At 53.9% G+C, this 20,116-nt stretch overlaps 3 protein-coding genes across 14 annotated transcripts in view; 2 read left to right on the top strand and 1 right to left on the bottom strand.

The window, feature by feature from the left end:
• HDAC6 (histone deacetylase 6) overlaps nt 1-14,200 on the top strand; it is a 19,794-nt gene extending 5,594 nt beyond the window's left edge. For 7 of the 12 annotated variants that reach the window (XM_024769268.1, XM_024769269.1, XM_024769272.1 and 4 more), the window contains 23 exons: nt 244-340; nt 487-584; nt 1,576-1,680; nt 1,805-1,873; nt 5,428-5,554; nt 5,651-5,716; nt 5,808-5,867; nt 5,946-6,035; nt 6,563-6,669; nt 6,759-6,826; nt 7,070-7,238; nt 7,332-7,460; nt 7,630-7,798; nt 8,109-8,242; nt 8,773-8,841; nt 8,951-9,143; nt 10,639-10,788; nt 12,114-12,288; nt 12,399-12,865; nt 12,949-13,053; nt 13,187-13,333; nt 13,431-13,559; nt 13,774-14,200. In XM_024769268.1, the coding sequence (XP_024625036.1) occupies nt 244-340; nt 487-584; nt 1,576-1,680; nt 1,805-1,873; nt 5,428-5,554; nt 5,651-5,716; nt 5,808-5,867; nt 5,946-6,035; nt 6,563-6,669; nt 6,759-6,826; nt 7,070-7,238; nt 7,332-7,460; nt 7,630-7,798; nt 8,109-8,242; nt 8,773-8,841; nt 8,951-9,143; nt 10,639-10,788; nt 12,114-12,288; nt 12,399-12,865; nt 12,949-13,053; nt 13,187-13,333; nt 13,431-13,559; nt 13,774-13,842 (2,992 nt within the window). In that variant the 3' untranslated portion in view covers nt 13,843-14,200. The other 5 variants (XM_024769276.1, XM_024769277.1, XR_003006412.1 and 2 more) reach the window with 5 other exon arrangements.
• Nucleotides 14,201-17,300: 3,100 nt separating this feature from the next.
• On the top strand, nt 17,301-17,978 carry ERAS (ES cell expressed Ras). The gene has a single exon (XM_024769237.1). It carries the CDS (start codon nt 17,301-17,303, stop codon nt 17,976-17,978), a length of 678 nt encoding a protein of 225 aa, XP_024625005.1.
• Nucleotides 17,979-18,986: 1,008 nt separating this feature from the next.
• The window catches only part of PCSK1N (proprotein convertase subtilisin/kexin type 1 inhibitor), a 5,449-nt gene continuing 4,319 nt past the window's right edge, over nt 18,987-20,116 (bottom strand). Inside the window, exons 2-3 of the mRNA XM_024769238.1 lie at nt 19,695-20,114; nt 18,987-19,307 (exon numbers count right to left, since the gene is read on the bottom strand). Coding sequence (XP_024625006.1) covers nt 19,115-19,307; nt 19,695-20,114 — 613 coding nt within the window. The 3' untranslated portion in view covers nt 18,987-19,114. The remainder of the gene's footprint in view (nt 19,308-19,694; nt 20,115-20,116) is intronic.

The following is a 20,116-nucleotide window of genomic DNA, read 5'->3' on the forward strand; positions in this document are numbered from 1 at the left end:
GGAGGTAGGAGATGATGTGGCCAGAGTAGAGGGCAAGGGTTGTTACTGGAAATGAGGCAGGCTGGGGAAGAAGCAGGGAAGGTATCCTACATCCCAGCTATTCCCTGGATTGACAGTTGAGGAGGCCTGACTTGTCCAGGGGTTTGATGCATGGAGGACTCAGCTGGGAAGGGGATAGGGCCCTGGTTCAGGGCCAGGGAGGGAGGCGGGCCCCTGAATCCCATCCCCCATCTATGTACCCAGTCTAGAATACATTGATCTGATGGAGACGACCCAGTACATGAATGAGGGGGAACTCCGTGTCCTAGCAGATACCTATGACTCAGTTTATCTGCATCCGGTATGGATGAGAACTGTGAGGGCAGAGGGTGGTGGCAATCCCGGGGTCCCCCATCCCCACATCCACCCCACCTTGGAGCGGGGCAGCTGAGTGGACAGGGCTGCTATCTCCCTTACTCCCTCTCTGGCTCCCCGCTGTCTCTCCAGAACTCATACACCTGCGCCTGCCTGGCCTCAGGCTCCGTCCTCAGGCTAGTGGATGCAGTCCTGAGGGCTGAGATCCGGAATGGCATGGCGATCATCAGGTAGGACCCACTAGCATAAGGCTTTTTTACTTTACAAAAAATTCCTTTCTCAAATGTAAAAGGTAATGGTATGGGAAGTATATTCACATGGTTCAAGAATCGAATGTTAAAAAAAGGTTGGGGATCCGGTACAAGTAAAAGTCCTCCCCACCCCCGTCTCCAGACACCTGCTTCCTCTCCTGGAGGCAGTCGCTGTCACCAACGACTCTTGTGTCCTCCCAGAAATAGTCTGTGCCATTCATGGAATAAATACCATATTTTGTTGATTCTAAGGTGTATATTTTTTTCATATTTGAAACATCTTGAAATCCAGATGCATCTTATAAACAACGGTGTCTCAGAATTCCTTTGGCAGCATTTTCTGCTTTGTTATTGGCTTGTAAAATCACAGTACATCTTCTCATCATTGGCATCTCAGAAGTGATGAAATGCAGAAGACGTACCTTTTCTCCTACCTCCCCTTTTTTAGCCACAAATTATGGTAGCACTTGACACACTCCCTGTATCATGCGTTTTTCACTTATATATCTTGGAAAGCTTTTCTCTTAACAGTGTATAGCCTAGACCCATGTAGAACGCCATTATACAAATGCACAGTAAGTTAACCTGCCTGCTACCACTGGGCATTTTGGTTCTCTCCAATCATTTGCTGTTTCCAAAAAATGCTGCACCAAATATCATCCATTTATAAACATGTTATTTCACCCTTTTTGTTATATAGGTTGTGGACTAAGTCCCCAGGAGCAGAAGGACTTGGTATGAGGGTGTATGCATTGATAATTTTAATGAGCATTATCAACTTTCCTTCAGAGAGAGAAGAGTAGACTGGGGGTGAGGGTCTGAGGGACCCAATTACTCAGTTCCTGGCAGATGTGCAGGCATCGGCACTGGGGGAGTTGGTGGTCCAGGATTAGAGAGCAGGGAAGAGTCCATCTCTGAAGAGGAGGACCCCTCACCACCATCAATCTGTGGCCTTCCCTGCCCTTCCCAGGCCTCCTGGACACCATGCCCAGCACAGTCTCATGGACGGGTATTGCATGTTCAACCACGTGGCTGTGGCTGCCCGCTATGCTCAACAGAAGCATGACATTCAGAGGTCAGCAGCAAGCAGCAGGGCGGGTGTAATGAGGGTGGCGCAGGGTTGGGTATCTTGGTCTAGGCACTTCCCCCAGATGCTCCTTGATCTTCTTACATAGTGCCCCCCTCTCTCCCACTTACAGGGTCCTTATCGTGGATTGGGATGTGCACCACGGTCAAGGAACACAGTTCACCTTTGACCAAGACCCCAGGTATGCCCGGAGTACCACCCTAGATGCTAGACTCCCAGCCACCCGCCACCTTTACAGGCGCAGCCAGAAGGGGCCCAGGAGGGAAGGGGAAGCATTCACATTTGTTGGGCCTGCCCTGGCAACAGGCTTGGTACTGCCCTCTGCGTGTCTGCTGTTTCTTAATTTCACTCTGAGGCAGGGACTGTTGGGTTCCCCATTTTACAGATCAGGGAACTGAGGCTTACAGGTTAAGAGGTCATAGAGAGAAGAAGTTGAAGAGATGAGATTTGAGCCCACAAATGCTTGGAGATCTCGTTCACCAATTTATCCTGGAGCTGGAGTGAACCTCAAATTACTACTTTATGTTTTCCGATTATGACAATACTGCAAATTTTATTTCTTTAAAAAAGATGTGTCCTGGTGTCCTAGTGGTTAGGATTCCGGGCTTTAACTGCCTCTGCTGGGGTTCAACCCCTGGTCGGGGAACTGCGATCCCATAAGCCACATGGCATGGCCATAAATCAAACAAAAAAATTAAATATCGAAACGTCTAAAGCAGTGAGTCTCCTGTAATTCTTATCATGTCAAAAGTAACTGTTGATAGTTACAGAATTTTTCCTGTAGATGTATGAATATTCATCATTATCATTATTATTATTAACATACTACCACTACATTTTCTTTCACAACTTGCTTTTTGCATTTAACAGCATGGTTTGGACACCTCTCCATGTTAGTTCCTCTGAAAAGCATCTCGTTCTTTGTAAGAGCTGTACAGTGTTCCATTGTATGGCTATACCTTTGGCCATTTAACCCCAGGATGTTTATAGGTCTTCCTAGTCTTTGCTCTACAGATAATTCTACAGTGAATAGTCTGGTAAATATATAATTTTATACTCCTCTGAGTATATCTGTAGGATGAATTTCCAATTCGTCAGAGGGTCACTGTGCTTGAAAGTCTAGAATCTAGTGCCAGACTTCCCTCCAGAAAGAGAACCACCTTACCCTTCCTGCAGAAAGTGATTGAGCCCATCCTTGTCAGTAGGGGACACTACTAAATAGTTGCTGTTTTATCCAGCCTTTTATTGAATTGAATGCATAAATTCCACTTATTCCCATGGTTCCTGAGCTCCTGTGGCCCATTATCTAATCTAGGTTGGTTGTTCTCCAGACATTGCTTTATTATTTTCCACCATTCAGTGTTGCTGACAGATGTCTAGATGTCAGTCTGATTTTCATTCCTTTCCGATATATTTTCCTCTCTGGGAGGTTTTAGGTTCTATTATCCCTGGTATTGTGAATTTTCACCCTGCCCCTCATTCTGCTTACAGGTGGTAGATATTTTACATCTGAAGACTCATGCCTTTCTTAAATCCTCAGAAGTTTTCTTCTATTAGATTGTTGATGATTTCTTCTACTGTGTCCTCTCTGGTCTCTCTGTTAGTCAGATGTTAGACTTCCTGGGTTGATCCTCTGTGTCTCTTATTTTTTATCTCATGTCTTCTGTCTCTTTTTTCCTTTTGCTCAGTGTCCTGGGAGATTTCCTCAACTTTACCTTCCATTCCTTCTTTTAAGCTTCAAGAGCACTTTCTTCCTCTCCGTGTTTATGCTCTACTAAGCTTTAGTTTAGTTGTTTTCCTTGTCTTCATAATAGTATTTTAAGGGCTATCCAGTTTGTCTCCAGCCAGGACCCTCCTGATGGAGTTAAGAGATTGAGAGATGGGGAGCTGGGAGATTGAAGGTCATGGATAGATTTTTTTCATTTATACATTCTTATTCATAAAGAAGAATGCATTGAATATATTCACAATTCTTCATATCTATGCATATAGTCATATATCCACAAAATAACACAGCTATTGCCTCCAATGCACTTTGAAAACAAAAAAGAATGATTAATGATATTAAGGAATCCTTGTTATTATGCCTAAGAAAATTAACAAGAATTCATTTAGTAAACTAAAGCTTAGTAGTTAAAAGAAACAAGTAAATTTAGTGAACTGGCTATTCAGAATTGATTTTGTGAGCATTGACCTGGATCTGTGCTTGACTTCTCCAGAAGGGAAACCTCAGATTGTCTTGGGTGACTTCCCAACCTGTTCAGCATGGGAGAGGGCCTGCTGTGGCCCCTGGAGCCTCAGACTACTTTCCAGAGATGTGTTGAAGTCTCTAATTGTCTGACATCCTTTCTCCCACTTTCTGTCTTCCTGGGTTGATACTTGTTTAAAATTCCTTTACTATCTCTTGACTAGGATTGTACGATAATGAGGAGGTATACCTGTGCTATCAGTCCACCATTCTTTTACTGGAAGTCAGTTGAACTTATTTTAAAATCTCCTTCTATTTGCTTTATAAACTTAATTTCCTTGGGTGTTAGTTCTTCTGTTTGTTGACTTTGGTGGCTCTCTTGTGGGGTGGACTTTCTTCAAATCTTTTCTTTATTCCTGTCTTTCCCAATGATAATATTTATGTTCTACTGTATGTTTATCTGTTAGAGTCAAAAGTAAAACAGTCATCTCCCATCTCCTCAAGACCAGAGCTTTCACATGGTCTTTATCCCCCAATTCCAAAAATCCTTGTATACCAATTGCATTTAATTTCACAACTATATTATCAACATTTATTAAAATGTGACTGTTAAGTTTATCTAGATTTATTGCTTACCACTATTTCTTGCATTTCCCTAAAAAAGGAAAAAAATGCTGCCTTAAGTCCTTTCTGGAACAAGGCAGGGGGTGGATGAACATATGGATGGAAGGATGGATGAGAGATATTCATTTTGATCGCCTCAGTCAGAATCAAGCCCTCCTACTTGGCTTACTATCAGAACATATACCATTGTGTCTTTTCAGTATCTGTTCTGTGTCAGCCCCCCTCACTGCTCTGAGTGCTCAGTTTCTCACCTAGAAAATAGAAGAAATAGTAGAGGTAGCCTGTAAGGTATTGGAGACAAGGAATTGCCCCCTCACTGGCCTCATGGAGCCCCAGCCAGCATCCCCACTCCAGCTCCACGTGCAGAACCAAGTCCCACCCCTCCTAACCCCTAGGCCCTGAGTCTCCCCACTTCCTTCAGGGAAAATACTAAGCTCCCTAGCCTTGCCTGGCATTCTTTTCAGCCTTAGCTGGCTCCCGCCAACTAAGAGCCTCATGCCTCTGTGGGCCTCCAGTGTCACAGGGTTTGTCCTGCTGGTGGGTGGGCAAGCATGATCTAGAGTCCCCCACAGGGTCAGGAGCCCTAGGGGGTGGGATAGACTTGATAGCTCTCAGGGTGTCAGAGCTAGAACTGTGTGGGCACTGAGAGGGGCAGCAGTGTTTGCTGAGGGAGCAATTTCAGTAAGAGAGCAAATGAATGAGTGAGTGAGGTAATGGATAAATAAATGGAAGAATTAATGCATGAGAGGATGAATAAGCTGGCAGCTGAATGGAAGAATGAATGAATGTATGAATTAAAGAATTCATGGGGAAATTAATGAGAGAATGAATGAATGGTTGAGTCAGCTGTGGTAGCTGTGGGTTGGGGGTTTCTGGGGGGACCGATTCCTCAACCCCCACCTCTTTTTTTTCTCTGCCTCTAGTGTCCTCTATTTCTCCATCCACCGCTACGAGCAGGGTCGGTTCTGGCCCCACCTTACAGCCTCCAACTGGTCCACCACAGGTTTTGGCGAAGGCCAGGGATACACCATCAATGTGCCTTGGAACCAGGTCAGTATCTGCCCACCCTTTGCCCCCAAAATGAGGCCCACCCCTGCCCTTCAGGGCAGATGGCAGGACGTCCCCATCATGCCTCCCTGTCTGCAGGTGGGGATGCGAGATGCCGACTACATCGCCGCTTTCCTGCACGTCCTGCTGCCAGTTTCCCTTGAGGTCCTGGGGGTCTGGGGTGTGTTGGGGCAGAGGCGATGTTGAGGGAAGGGCTGTGAGGGCAGGTGGCCTCATGTAGTTCCTTCCCTCTCAGTTCCAGCCCCAGCTGGTCCTGGTAGCTGCTGGATTTGATGCCCTCCAAGGGGACCCCAAGGTAAGGCAGGTGCACTGGGATGGCAGGAGGGCAGAAGGGGGCCGCACGGAGCAAGGCTGACCCTCCTCGTCCCTCCAGGGCGAGATGGCCGCCACTCCGGCAGGGTTCGCCCAGCTAACCCACCTGCTCATGGGTCTGGCAGGAGGCAAGCTGATCCTCTCACTGGAGGTGAGTGACTCACTTCGTCTCTCAGCCCGTGGATCCTGGAAGACGTAAGAACAACTTTCAGTCCTGTCCCAGCAATTCCACTTACTAGCTGGACAACCTCTCCTAAGTCACTCAGCTTCCCTGTGCCTCTGCTTTCCTATGTAAAATGGGCATTAGAATAGCAGTAATCATCCCATAATACTGTCCAGCACATGAAATGAAGTCAGCCTTCAAATGCCCTGTTGCTTGGGCTTCCCTGGTGGCGCAGTGGTTGAGAGTCCGCCTGCCGGTGCAGGAGACGTGGGTTCGTGCCCCGGTCCGGGAGGATCCCACATGCCGCGGAGCAGCTGGGCCCGTGAGCCATGGCTGCTGGGCCTGCGCGTCCGGAGCCTGTGCTCCGCGGCGGGAGAGGCCACAGCAGTGAGAGGCCCGTGTACAGCAAAAAAAAAAAAAAAAAAAAATAAACCCTGTTGCTTGACAACACCCTACTCTTCTCTGGTAACATCTGGTTCTTTCCTGCCCTCCCTCATGTGAACTCCTTCTCCCAGGGTGGCTACAACCTCCGCTCCCTGGCTGAGGGCGTCAGCGCCTCGCTCCACACCCTTCTGGGAGACCCTTGCCCCGTGCTGGAGTTCCCTGGCGCCCCTTGCCCGAGGTGAGCCCAGGTGGAGGAGGGGAGAAGTAGGCCCCTCATTGCCCACTCAGGGGCCAGTTGGTCACATTTTCCTCTCCCTTGCCCTCCAGTGCCCAGGCGTCTATCTCCTGTGCTCTGGAAGCCCTTGAGCCCTTCTGGGAGGTCTTCGTGAGATCAGGTAGTTGTCAGGGAGTGCGCTGGGTGGGGGGTTGGGCAGGGAAGGAGCTGTGGGAGGAGACTCCTCCAGACCCCACTCTGACTTTCCTCGATGCCTTGGTGGGGGAGGGTCAGGCCCTCTCTCACTGGGCCCTGGTTTCAGGCCTCCCACCCCTTTTTAGGTTTGGGTAAACTGAGTTCCAGAGTATTAAGGGGATCCAGGGTGGGGGAGTAGGAGTAGGGTGAATGTGGCCTCCCCATGCAGCTGAGACCCTGGAGGAGGAGGACACTGTGGAGGGGGACGATGTGGAGAAGGAGGCGGAGGGACCATGGCAGCCCCCTGAGTTCCCAATCCTGACGTGGCCGGTGCTGCAGGCTCGCACAGGGCTGGTCTATGACCCACAGATGATGGATCACTACAACTTGTGGGACAAGTATGCAGTCAGAGAGCCGGGCTAAGTGGGAGGAGGGGAGGGAGCCCTCACTTCAAGCGCACTAAGCCCTGCCTCCGACTCCCCCACTCCTAGCCACCACCCCGAGACGCCTCAGCGCATCAAACGTATCATGCATCACCTGGAGGAGCTGGGTCTTGCCGGGCGCTGTCTCGCCCTGCCCGCACGTCCAGCCACGGACGCTGAGCTGCTCGCCTGCCACAGGTCAGACCCCTGTGGCCAGGTTGGGGTGGGGCCTCAGAGCACGCAAGCCACCCTGGGGGCTGGAGCCTGGGCTTGCCTGTTACGTGGAGCTGCTGCGAGACACAGGAGAGGACGTGGAGGGGACAGAGTTACCTGGCTGTCCCCTTGAGTGCCCCCTCTGTGCCTCCAGTGCTGAGCACGTGGATCGTCTGCGGGCCACGGAGAAGATGAAGACCCGGGAGCTGCACCGCGAGGGCGCCAACTATGACTCCATCTACATCTGCCCCAGCACCTTCACCTGTGCGCAGCTGGCTGCTGGCGCCGCCTGCCGCCTGGTGGAGGCTGTGCTGGCGGGAGAGGTGCCTGCACTTTGGGGAGGGGACCTTGGGCTCCAGGAGAGGAAGTCCTGGGGGTGGAGGGTGGGGAAAGAGGCGGCTCTGAGAGGTGGGCCAGGCCTGAGGAAAGGGGGCATGCAATGGGAGGAGATCCCAGCTCACCAGAGGCCTGGCTCCTGGGGAAGTGCACCCAGCGGGATGGGGGCTACAGGCTTGGGGGCCCCTAGCAGCTGGTGGAATAGTAGAGGGACAGGAGAGATGGAAGAGGAGAGGAAAGGGAAGGGAAAGCGGGGAGGGTGGGTGGTCTAATCTTTGTTCCCTGCCCCTCCCCCAGGTTTTGAATGGCATTGCTGTGGTGCGTCCCCCCGGTCACCATGCAGAGCGGGATGCCGCTTGCGGTTTCTGCTTCTTCAACTCTGTGGCTGTGGCTGCTCGCCATGCCCAGGCCGTCAGTGGGCGTGCGCTGCGGTAAGTGCTCCCTGCCTCTACCGCCTGGTGCTTACGCGGCAGGCCCTGTAGTACAGCCCCCAAAGTTACCCCGAACCACCCAAGGGTCCAATTGCCCAGCACTTCCAGAAAAGGACCAAGGATCTAGCCTTTCAGTGCTTACCCAGATAGGATCCCCAGATTGCGGCAGCCAGGTGCTTATAAAACAGAATCTAGGGTCCCCTTCCCCAGAATTTCTGGTCCTGACGACTATCCCAACAGAACCCAGGGTCCGGCCTCTGGTGCTTCCTTCAAAAGACCCACAATCTAGCCCCTGGCACTTACCCACACAAGGCCCGGGATCTGGCCCTGAGCACTTGCTCGGGCCCACAGTGAAGCCCTTAGTACTCTGATAGGACCCACAAGCCTGCTACCCAGTGCTTTCCCCAGGGACCCAGGGTCTTCCCATCCACAATAAATGCCCCTGCATACAGACTCCAGGGGTCTAGTCCCTGCCCTCTCCCAGGGCAAGTGTCCTGGGGTAACTGAGAAGCTGTCCCCTCCCTCCTCAGGATCCTGATCGTGGACTGGGATGTCCATCATGGTAATGGAACTCAGCACATATTTGAGGAGGACCCCAGGTGAGGGGCTGCGGCAGGGGGTGGGGTGTGGTCAGGGAGGTGGGCGGGCCATGCCTCATGGGTGCCTCGCTAACCAGGCACATCCCTCCTTCCCACCGTGTTCCTGCAGCGTGCTGTACATTTCTCTGCACCGCTATGATCATGGCACCTTCTTTCCTATGGGGGACGAGGGTGCCAGCAGCCAGATAGGTCAGGCTGCAGGCACGGGCTTCACCGTCAACGTGGCCTGGAATGGGCCCCGCCTGGGTGACGCCGACTACTTGGTTGCCTGGCATCGTCTGGTGCTTCCCATTGCCTATGAGGTACGATTTAGGATGCACGTGACAAGACTGTGTGGGTGGCAGCAGGCGTGCATGTGCCCGATGTCTCAGTGACTGATCCTGTGAGAGGACCTGCGGGTGGCTGCTGTGATGGCTTTGGGGGAGGGGATGTGACTCTGATGGCCTTTGGGTATGTTTGTGCAGTGGCTGTATGTGACTGCCTTCTGTGTGTAACTGTGAGGACTTGGGAGTGTGTGGGGGTGGTCTTGCCTGGGGGCGTGCCTGGCTGTGTACCTGTCCTGTGTGTACACCATCACTAGTGCCTATCTGTGTGTGATGGTGGCCCCATGTGACTGCCACCTCTGTGGAACTGCACGTGCCAGGTGGGGAGGGGTTCGAGCACGTGTGAAACTCTGCACGGGGCGCTATTAATCTGTCACTACCGCTGCTCTGTGTGATGGGTGTGATATTGTACGTCATTGCACATTGCTCTCTCTGACAGCCAGTGTGTGACTTTCTGCATGTGGAAGGCTGTGTGTGACAGTCATCTCTCTCTCCTATGGCCTATATACATTTCCCTGACTCTGTGTGAGTGGCTGTAGGTAACTGCCTCCTCCGTGTGTAAACTGTGTGTATGTGTGGCAAATCATGTGTACATGACTAACTCTGAGGGTGGATGAACGTGAGCGCCATCTCTGTGACCTCTGTGCAGACATGCGTGTTCAGATGTGTATGTGTGTCTGTGCACAGTTGGCTGTGACTGTCTCTGTGTGTGTGTAACTCTCTGAAATAGTGTGTGTGACCATGTGCAAGCGACCACCTCCTGTGGGTACAACAGCACATGTGACTATTGTGACTGTGGTGGTGGCATGTGTGTGACTGTTTGTGCAGGGGTAGCTGTGGATTACTGTGCCCTCTGAGAAACTGTGTGTGCGTGTGTGACTAGTACTATGTATAGTCTGGTCTGTGTGAGACTGTCTGATTGTGTGTGGGTGTATGTGACTGTATGTGACCATCTTCTGTGTGTGGCACTTGTGTTGTCATCTTCTGTGATGGAAACGTGTGCACCTTTCTTTGGTACCATGTGTATAAAACCCTGTGTTGTGCCCATGTGTCCCATGTTTGACCCAGGGAGGGGAGTGTGTGCCTCTTGGTCTCACCCTTGGGTGTGTATGTGAGGACATATCTCTCCGTCTCATGTCACTGTCTCTTGACATGAGTCTCCACATCTCACAACTCTGCTTCATGACCCTGTCCGTCTGTTTCTCACATCTCCATATCTCTGTATCTCGGGTCTCTAAATCTGTGTCTGATGTGTCCACGTCTCTGAATCTCTCTTGTGTCTCCATGTCCTCCCCTCCCTATTTTCAGGGCTCTGGTCTTGTGTCTCCCAGGCTCCAGGTCCCATGTCTCCATCTCTCTGACTTGCATTGCCATGTCTTCGTTTGTCCTTGTCTGTGTCTCTAGGTCTCCCTGAACTGCTGCCTCCCCACGCCCCCACCCTCATGCTCACGTGTCTCTTCTCTCCCTGCCTCAGTTTAACCCAGAACTGGTGCTGGTCTCAGCTGGCTTCGATGCTGCCCGGGGGGACCCACTGGGCAGCTGCCAGGTGTCGCCTGAGGGCTATGCCCACCTCACCCACCTGCTGATGGGCCTGGCCAATGGCCGCATTATCCTTATCCTAGAGGTAGCTGTCTCGGTCCCTCTTCCTGCGGTGGGAGGGTGGTCGGGAAGACTTGGATGTCCCCACCTGGGGTTGTGGGCACACAGTGGGCATTAGTAATAACACCAGCATTAGCAACTTTAATTGAGCACTCACTATGTACAAGACACTCTTCTTGGCACTTTACGTGCATTATTAATGCATTTACTTAACAAAGCAGCCTTTATGAGGTAAGGTCTACTGACCTCATCATTTTCCTCTCTCAAGATCAGGGAAACTGAGGTACAGAGAGCTGTGGTGACTAGCCGGAGGTCACACATTTAATAATGACGGAGCCAGGCCTTGAACCCAGGCAGCCTGGCTCCAGAGTCTTTACTTTTTACCTCTACTTGAACTACCTCCAACAAAATCCTGAGACAAAGGAAATTCACTGACCTTTTGTAAAGTACTCAGTGCCCCCACCCCCCGTGCCTCAGTTTCCTTGTCTGTAAGGTGTGGATGGCCAATCGTGGAGGGGTGCCTGGCACGTGGTAAGCCCTGTACAAGGGCTGTGGCTTCTTATGGTTATGCGTTGTTCGTACATTAGTTTAACCCACTCAGCAACCTTCTGTGCTGTCATTTGTACTCCCTCACAGATGAGGACAATAAGTCACAGAGAGATTAATTGGCTGGTAAGATGTCCCACTGTGTGCCCAGGCCTGCCTGTGGCAGGGCAGGGTGGTGGACCCTTTCCTCAGGTAGCCCAGGTTCCAACCTCAGTGCTGCCTCTTACCAGCTGTTAAGACCTCAGGCAAGTCATCTAACCACTGTGAGCCGCAGTTACTTTATCTGGGAAAAGAGCAGAGACTGGGGTTCCTATAGAGTGTGAGAAAAGAGGGTTCCCATACCAAGTCAGGATAGAGATTCACATAGAGAGAAAGACCAGTTGTTCCTGTACCAGGGCAGGGCAGCGCCTTCTGTGGGTGGGGCCAGGGGTTCCCATACTGTGAAGGCAGGTTCCTGCATGGATTCAGCACATGCGGTCGTGAGGATTCAGTGCTTAGAATAGGGTCTAGCGCACAGCAAGCACTTAATGAACGTCAGTGCTTACTAATGTTGCCATCAGCACTGTCATTCTTGTGGTTATTATTGTCTTGCACTTTATGTCACAATTCTCTCCCCCTCAACAACCACCTCACATAGTGGGTGCTGTCCATCTGACACATGTGGGTTCTACTTACTTGTCCCCGGTACCTACCCTCCAGACTTGCAGGACCCCAAGGGGAGACTGGGAGGCAGGACATCTCATCTCCCAAATTCCCTGAGGACCCCCCCCATCATACCTTTCCCTCCTCTTTTCCTTAACAAAGGGTGGTTATAACCTGACATCCATCTCGGAGTCCATGGCCGCCTGCACCCACTCCCTCCTTGGGGACCCGCCACCCCTGCTGACCCTGCTGCGGCCCCCACTGTCAGGGGCCCTGGCCTCGATCTCCGAGACCATCCAAGTCCATCGCAGATACTGGTGCAGTTTGCGGGTCACAAGTGAGTGGGTGAGGGGAACTGCGGGCAGTGGGGGCTCAGGGGAGGGCAGGGATTAGAGGTGGGAGAAGGGATAGCACCCACACTCAAGGATCTCCCTTCCATGGTTCCAGAGGTCAAAGATAAAGAGGGACCCTCCAGTTCTAAGTTGATCACCAAGAAGGCACCCCAGGCAGCCAATCCTTTGTCAGCCAAGGGGATGACCATGCCAGAAGGGAACATTCTGGAGGCAGGCACAGGGAAGGTCACCTCAGCAACATCTGTGAAAGAGTCCACTCCAGGCCAGACTACGTCAGAGACAGCTGTGATGGAGTTCACTCAGGACCAGTCATCAGAGACAGCCATGGGAGGAGCTGCTGCGCTGAACCAGGCCACCTCAGAGGCAGCCACAGGGGATGCCACGCTGGACCAGACCACCTCGGAGGAGGCTGTGGGGGGAGCTGAGCTGATCCAAAGCCCTCCAGCCTCATGCACTGACAATCAGACTCCTCCAGCGTCACCCATGCAAGGAGCCACAACCCAGATATCCCCCAGTAAACTGACTGGAAATCTCAGCACCTTGGAACTAGACAAGGCACAGGTAAGGCCCACCACGCCCAGGTAGGGGGAAGAAGGGACAAGAATCAGGCCTCCCGGATTCATCTCTTATCTCTGTGTGTATAGGAACCCCCAGAAGAGGAGGAGCTACTAGGAGAGGCAGCTGGAGGTCAGGACATGAATGAGTCAGTACTGATGCATGTCACTGGAGACCATGCTGACACTGACCAAGTGAGTTCTGGGAGAGGCTAGAACAGTGGCTTCCTTCTCATGCCCATTTGTGCCTCCACGTAGGAGCATGGGCTATAGGGACATATAATGGGGAGGTGGAGTCCCTACCTTACTCAGTTTCACCCACCCCCAGGCCATGTTTTACGCTGTAACACCACTGCCCTGGTGTCCCCATTTGGTGGCAGTATGCCCTGTACCTGAAGCAGGCCTGGATGTGACCCAACCTTGTCAGGACTGTGGAGCCCTCCAGGAGAACTGGGTGTGTCTGTCTTGCTATCAGGTATGCAGCCGAGGAAAGGGATAGGGTGGAGGTTGGCCCAGGAGCAAACCACAGGTGGGTGCTGATTCCCCACCCAATGCTCGCTCCCCAACCTCAGGTCTACTGCAGTCGTTACATCAATGCCCATATGCTCCAACACCATGAAGGATCGGGACACCCGCTGGTACTCAGCTACGCCGACCTGTCTACCTGGTGTTACCACTGTCAGGCCTACGTTCACCACAAGGTGGGCCCTGGGCAGACCCTCTGATGTGTGCACACTCACTCACACTCCCCCCTGCCCCCCACACCTTTTGTGATTGCATAAGGGGCGAATGGAGACCCTTCTGCATGTGGGACAGGCCAAGAGACAGGGCGGTTGAGGGCTGGAGTGGGGGCAGCCTCCTGGCTGAGGTAGAGGGGTGCTCACTCTTACCTCCCCTCTCTTGCCTCCTCCTCAGGCTCTCGTAGCTGTGAAGAACATCGCCCACCAGAACAAGTTTGGGGAGAACATGCTTCACTCACACTAAGTCCCAGAGTGTGCTCCTCCTCTTCACCTTCTGAGACCCAAGATAGACCAGCCTTAGTTCATTCCAAGCTATACCTTTGATGAGGGGTAGCCTCACTCCATCCCATCCTGAAGACCCTTTACAGCTCCCCCAGGGTGCTGATTTAAGTGTATATATTTGTAAGAGGACTGTGATCAATTATAGATCTCCCACTGCCTGCTCGAGGGACTCCATCTACTCTGCTCCAGAAGGCAAGGGGAGCAGCTCAGTGACCCCAAGAGGGGGCTGATATAAAGATGATACTTTGGAGGGGAGGGGGATCAACTGGCAGGTATGGCGGGGTTGCATATGTAATAAAGTACAAGCTATTACAAAACTTGGAGAAAGCTTTTAATCTTGAGTGGGTAAAGAAGCCCACCCTCCTGGCCAACAGGGCTGATGAGTAATGAAGGAATGAGGGTGTGGATCTTTATCAGGTCTACCCCCTGCTCATCCAAAAACTAACTGGAAATAGAGCAAGCAGCTTGGCTGGCTCCATAAGAGATTAAATGGTGGGAATCTGTGAGAAAATGAGCTCCTGCCTTAGAAATAGGAGCCTCGCAGCCAGTCCCAGCTACACCCTGGGCTGGGAAGGCAAGAAAACTATCATGAGGTGTCTTCATTAGGCCTCAGTGTCTTCATCTGTCTTTGTCTTGATTGGGGGGTGGGGGGGTCCAGGTTTAACATACTTGGATTTGGTGGTCATGGGTAGCTTCCTGGGGGAAGGAGTGTCTACCACTGACCAAGGGTGGGGAATTGTGGGATAATTTTAGGGTTTTATTTCTCCCACATAATGAGAATTGCTTCGGCAACTCAAAGGACTCTGGGCTGAGGTTTCCTGAACTTTTCTTCATGGCCACCCTCTGACCCCAAGATGGCCACCAGAGCCCCACCCAATCAAGAAGAAGAGAATGGGACAGGGAAGGGTCAGCTCAGTCATCCTCTTTGAAGGAGCATTGTGGTTGCCCCTGCCCCCACAACTCCTGCTTACATTTTATTGGTCAGAATTGTGTCACATGACCGCCATAGCTGCAAGGGAGTCTACAAAATGGCGTCGCTTGGAACATATCCACCTCAAATCAGGTTCTTTCTGCCTTTACAAAATAACCCCTCCTCTGCAACTCTCTCCCTCCAGGACCGGACGCAACTCTCTCCCATGCTACCAAAAAGCCCACTTGAGGCAGCACAAGCTCCAGGGCCTTAGGCCCTCACAAAACATTTGGCAAAGTCTGGACATTCAGGTCAAAAATCTGACACACCCCCCCACGCAGTAAAAACACAAAATCACGTCCCAGGTGGGGATAAGGTAAGGAAGAGGTGCAGCAGGATGCACGGGGCACACAGCGGGGGTCAGCGCTCACAGCGCACCCCAAGAAGACCTCCTTTGCGCACACTTGCCTGGCGGGCAGTGACCCAGCACTCACCCCAGGGCGGGGGACAGGGGTGAGCCGGCGGAGGGGCCCAAGGGCGGCTGGCTGCGCATGCGCACTCCCTCCCCGCCCATCCCCACCTCGCCCCATACCCCCAGCTGGGACCAACGTCTCATTCCCTGTCAGTCCTGTCAGAGCAGCAGAGGGTTCGGGTCCCAGCGCCACCGGCCTTCCCGGGACACAGGTGAGCCGGGCCGCCCAGGCCCCCCAGCACCGACCTGAGAGGTCCTTCCACTTAGGGCTGTGGGGGTATGGCCGAGGTCGGGTGTCGGGGACCCTCCCCTGTCTCCTCCCATCCTCAGGGTCCAGCAACCCTGGGCTGCCTTTGTAAGGATGGGCCTGGGTGAGGGTGTGGGCGCCGAGCGGGGAGCCGGGAGCTGAGCGGGGAGGTCCAGGCCGAGCACGGGGTCACGGCTTTGGGGTGAAACTGGGGGTCCCACCTCCCAGCCCCACGCTGGCCAGCCACCCGGGCTTAGGGGATACGTGTATGGGGCCCGGGCCAGCCTGGAAGGAGGTGGGACTGCGCTTGGGGGAGCGCCCCCTGCTCCCCTCAGGTCAGGGAGGTGACACAAAGGAAGGGGTACGGCACTTGGCACTGCGGTGCTTCTGTATTCCCGTGTCGCCCTGCCATGGGCTGTGTGACCTCGGGCCAGTCACCGCGGCTCACTTCCCCGAGCCTCACGGCTCCTTGTTGACGAAGCGGCCATGGCACCGTCGGCCTAGCGCCCCGCCAGGTGTCGGGAGGTCGGCCGGCGCTCCGCTGCCAGCGTCCGGTGCTCTCGGTGTCAGCCCCAGCGACCCCCCGGCCAGAGCGAGGGCCCCCTCACCAGGCCCTGCCTCGGGTGACGGCACCCACCTCTCCAGTCGCCTGGACTCCCTCCCCTTCTTCCCAGTCCCTCAGCAAATCTTGTCAGGCCTGCCTTCGGAACATCTCTGAATCCCACCCGGCTTGTCCAAATCCCCCACTGCTGGCCCGCACTACTGCCCTGGCCTCCTTGCTGCCCCCCTCCCCTCAGCTCTGTCCTCTGCTTACATCTCCTCATCATGGCCCCCTTCTTCCTGGGCGAGCACATTCCACAACTCTTTTCAGGGATCCTCTCTGGGCTGAGGGCCCCACAGCTGGATCCCCACCTGGGACCTGGCCCTCCAGCCCTGACAATGAATGAAAATTAAATTATAATAGAAATACCTAACATTAACCAAGCACCTTCTGCCTGCTTATCACCTATTGCTGAAACATTTTTTACTGATTTATCTTTGTTGTTGTCTGTCTTCCTGACTAGAATGTCACGTTCATGAGGGCCAGGGGTTTCTTAATCTGTTTTTTCCCCACCTCTTTGTCCTTGCCCCACAGTAGGTTCTCAACAGCTGTATGTTGAATAAGTAATAAAGACTAAATTCCAATGACAATGGCTAACAGACCTCATCATTTGCTTACCTATTTGGTTTGTTGTCTCCATCTTTTAAAACGTAAACTCCTGGGGGCAGGAATGTTGCTCGGCACAAACTATGACTAGCAGTGTGCCAGGTTGGGGTCCAATGGTGACACAATCCGAAACCAAAACAGACGAAATCCCTGCCCTCCCTCCGGAATGGGGAGGGACTGCTAATGGGCAGGGGGTGTCTTTTCCGGGTGACTGGAAATGTTCTAAAATTAGACTGTGGCGATGGTCACACAACTCTGTGAATGTACTAAAAAACATTGAATTGTACACTTTAGCTAGGTTAACTTTACGGTATATAAATTATTTAAGCTGTTTTTAAAATCTCACAGCGTTTATGTTGTAAAAGGGAGTGAGAGAGAATAAACAACATAAATAATGTATTATAGTATATTAGGTGGTTAGCACACACTAGGCACTCAATAAATGTTGATTCGATGACACCCGGCTGTCCCCTTGCCCCTAAATGGTCTCACCTAACCTCCAAACCCCCCACCCCCATTGTCTTCTCTTTCCACCTGCAGGGCCTGCTGTCCACATCTCTTCCCTGAGCTGCCCGCTTGGGGCCATGGCGCTGCCAACAAAGCCTAGCATGATTGATCTGGGCCTGGGCACCTGGAGCCCTAGCTCCCAGGAGCAGAGCCACAGGGCTCAGGCACCCTCCAGGGGTGTTGGCAAGCAGCTGCCTGAGTACAAGGCCGTGGTAGTGGGCGCGAGTGGCGTGGGAAAGAGCGCGCTGACCATCCAGCTGAACCACCAGTGCTTCGTGGAAGACCACGACCCTACCATCCAGGATTCCTACTGGAAGGAGATGGCCCTGGACCACGGAGGCTGCATTCTGAATGTGCTGGACACGGCGGGGCAGGCCACTCATCGGGCCCTGCGTGACCAGTGTGTGGCGATTGGGGATGGTGTGCTGGGTGTCTTCGCCCTCGATGACCCCTCGTCTCTAGCCCAGCTGCAGCAGATGCGGGCCACCTGGGGCCCGCACCACACCCAGCCCCTCGTCCTTGTGGGCAACAAGTGTGACCTTGTGACCACCACCGGAGATGCCCGTGCTGCTGCTGCAGCCCTCGCAAAGAGCTGGGGGGCCCCTTTTGTGGAGACCTCAGCCAAGACACGCCAAGGTGTGGAGGAGGCCTTTTCCCTGCTCATCCATGAGATCCAAAGAGTCCGGGAGGCCATGGCAAAGGAGGCCATGGCAGGGCCAGGTGGGGATAAAGGCCGGCACCAGAAGGCCATGTGAGGCACAAGTTGATTTTGTGCAAAATTAAATAGTGTTCTTAGGTTTCAAACCTGCCTCCATGCCAAGTGTTGTGTGGGTGGGAATGAGACTGGGGAGAATGTTACTTGAATTGTGAGAATTATTTCATTCAAGAAGTGTGGGGGAGACCCCTGTGTACTGGGCCCTGCTTAGGGTACAAAAGATACAGAGGCAAGCAAGACACTAAAAATCCCTGCACTTGTAGATACAACATAAGGCTATGTATTAAAGGCACGCAAAGGAATAGAGTGACAGGGAGGTCAAGGAAAGCCTTACTGAAAAGGTGACATTTGGGCAAAAACTTGTGGATAACTAGGGACAGAGGGAATAGCCAGTGCACAGGCCATGACCACAAACCAGTTACCACACCAACTCCCAATACCTTCAGGGCTGGGGTAAGAGTACAGATAGAGTGGCTTCTATACTATATAACTAAACATTACATATCAAACTAACAAAATACATCCTATCTTCCTACCTTGACTAATACACTTTCTCAAGGCCCAGAGAGTTCCATGCCAGGAGGTGATGGTGTTGGGAGGGCTGACCCCTGGCCGGGAGTGGCAGCCCACTCCGTTTCTCTTCCTGCGGGTAGCCCCTCCCCGTATCAGGAGGCAGGGGCTCATGTGTGCAAGTGGCCGTGCCAGCACCGCCCAAGCTCTATTCACATGCCTCACAAACAGCCACCCCTTGACCACCACTTGGTCCCCAGGAGGATGGACCCCCAGAAGATGCCGCTGAAAGTGGCTTCAAAGCCTTCTGGGCTCCCCATTCCCAAGCGAGGCCTAGAAACGGCACAGAATCTGGGTGGGCACTGCCATTGTCCATATGGATATCTCCCCAGTGAGGAGAGGCGAAGACTGAGGCAGGGGTTGTGTCAAAAGTGCAGGATGGAGGGCAGGGGCCCCTTTTCCCTCATCTGAGGGCAGCAATCTCCACCCAGTCCACCGGTCCCCTAGACACTGCCACTCAAACAAGCACATAGTTGCTTCAGATCATATTTATTGTGGGGTCAGGGGTGGGGATCTTGGGGTTCCAGGGCAGCAACAGTGTCTGTTGGGGTGTCAGGGGCGGGGCGGTCCTGGGCCGCTGGAGTATGCGCAGGATCCAGGCGGTGCTCAGGGTAGGAGGCGGCGCGCTGGGGCCTGGGGTGCGGGGGTCTCCAGACGCTTTACGCGCAGCAGGGCCCCCAGCACGCCCTCAGGGGGGACCTCAGGGCCCAGGTCCTGGTCAGCGGCTCGGCGGAGGCGACGCGGGGCAGCCACAGCTTCGGGGTCTGCGCTTCCCGCGAGGATCCGCCCCAACAAATACCTGCAGGGGAGCAGAGTGGAATGCAGTGAGGACGTGTCCGTGCGTCAACGCCCCGGCCCTAGAACCTGGACAGCGTCGCTACCCCTGACCGCCTGGGGACCTGGTAGCCTCCTCCCACCCAGGCATCCCACTGCTTCCTGGAGCCAGATGTCTCCGCCTTCCATCCCTGAAACTATAGTTTACCCCCCTCCCATTCGGACGAAGGAAGCCGGCCAGGCACCTCTGCCTCCACACCCTAGGTCCGGGACTAGAAAATTCCCTCCCAGGGTTCCAGGACCTGGGTGTTCGCCCCTCCCCCCCGTAAAGCAGGCCCCCGCCGCTCCTCGCCCTCCTCCTCCCGGGATATAGGCGCCCCCACCCGCCCCGACCACCCCTTGTGGGGGGGACCTCAGCAGCTCCGGATCCAGGTCCGGCTTCTCGTCGCCGGCGTCCTCGGCATCTGGGCCCGTGGGGCCGTCGTCGTAGACTGGGGGCCGGGGTCTGAGTGCCGGGGCGGGGGCAGGGGCGGGAACAAGCTGGGCTGCGAGGGCGGCGGGGTCCAGGCGGGCGCGGAGCAGGGCTCGGGCGAGCTGCGCGGCTGGCGCGTCGGGGTCGTCCTCCAGGCCCAGCGCCGGGTCGTTGGTGCGGGGTGCGCCCCAGACGCGCAGCAGCTGCGCCAGGGTGCGCGCTTGCTGATCCTCAGCCTCTTGCGCCTCGGCCCGCGCCCGCTCCTGCCGTTCGGCCTCCAGCAGGTGCGCCAGCGCCCGCGCCAGCTCCTGCACAGCCCCCGCCGCCTCTCCTCGAGTCGCTGCCCGCCGGAAGCGGCGGGT

The sequence above is a fragment of the Neophocaena asiaeorientalis genome, unplaced genomic scaffold (assembly GCF_003031525.2).
Source record: "Neophocaena asiaeorientalis asiaeorientalis breed wild unplaced genomic scaffold, Neophocaena_asiaeorientalis_V1.1 scaffold671, whole genome shotgun sequence".
In the NCBI taxonomy this organism is placed as follows: domain Eukaryota; kingdom Metazoa; phylum Chordata; class Mammalia; order Artiodactyla; family Phocoenidae; genus Neophocaena; species Neophocaena asiaeorientalis.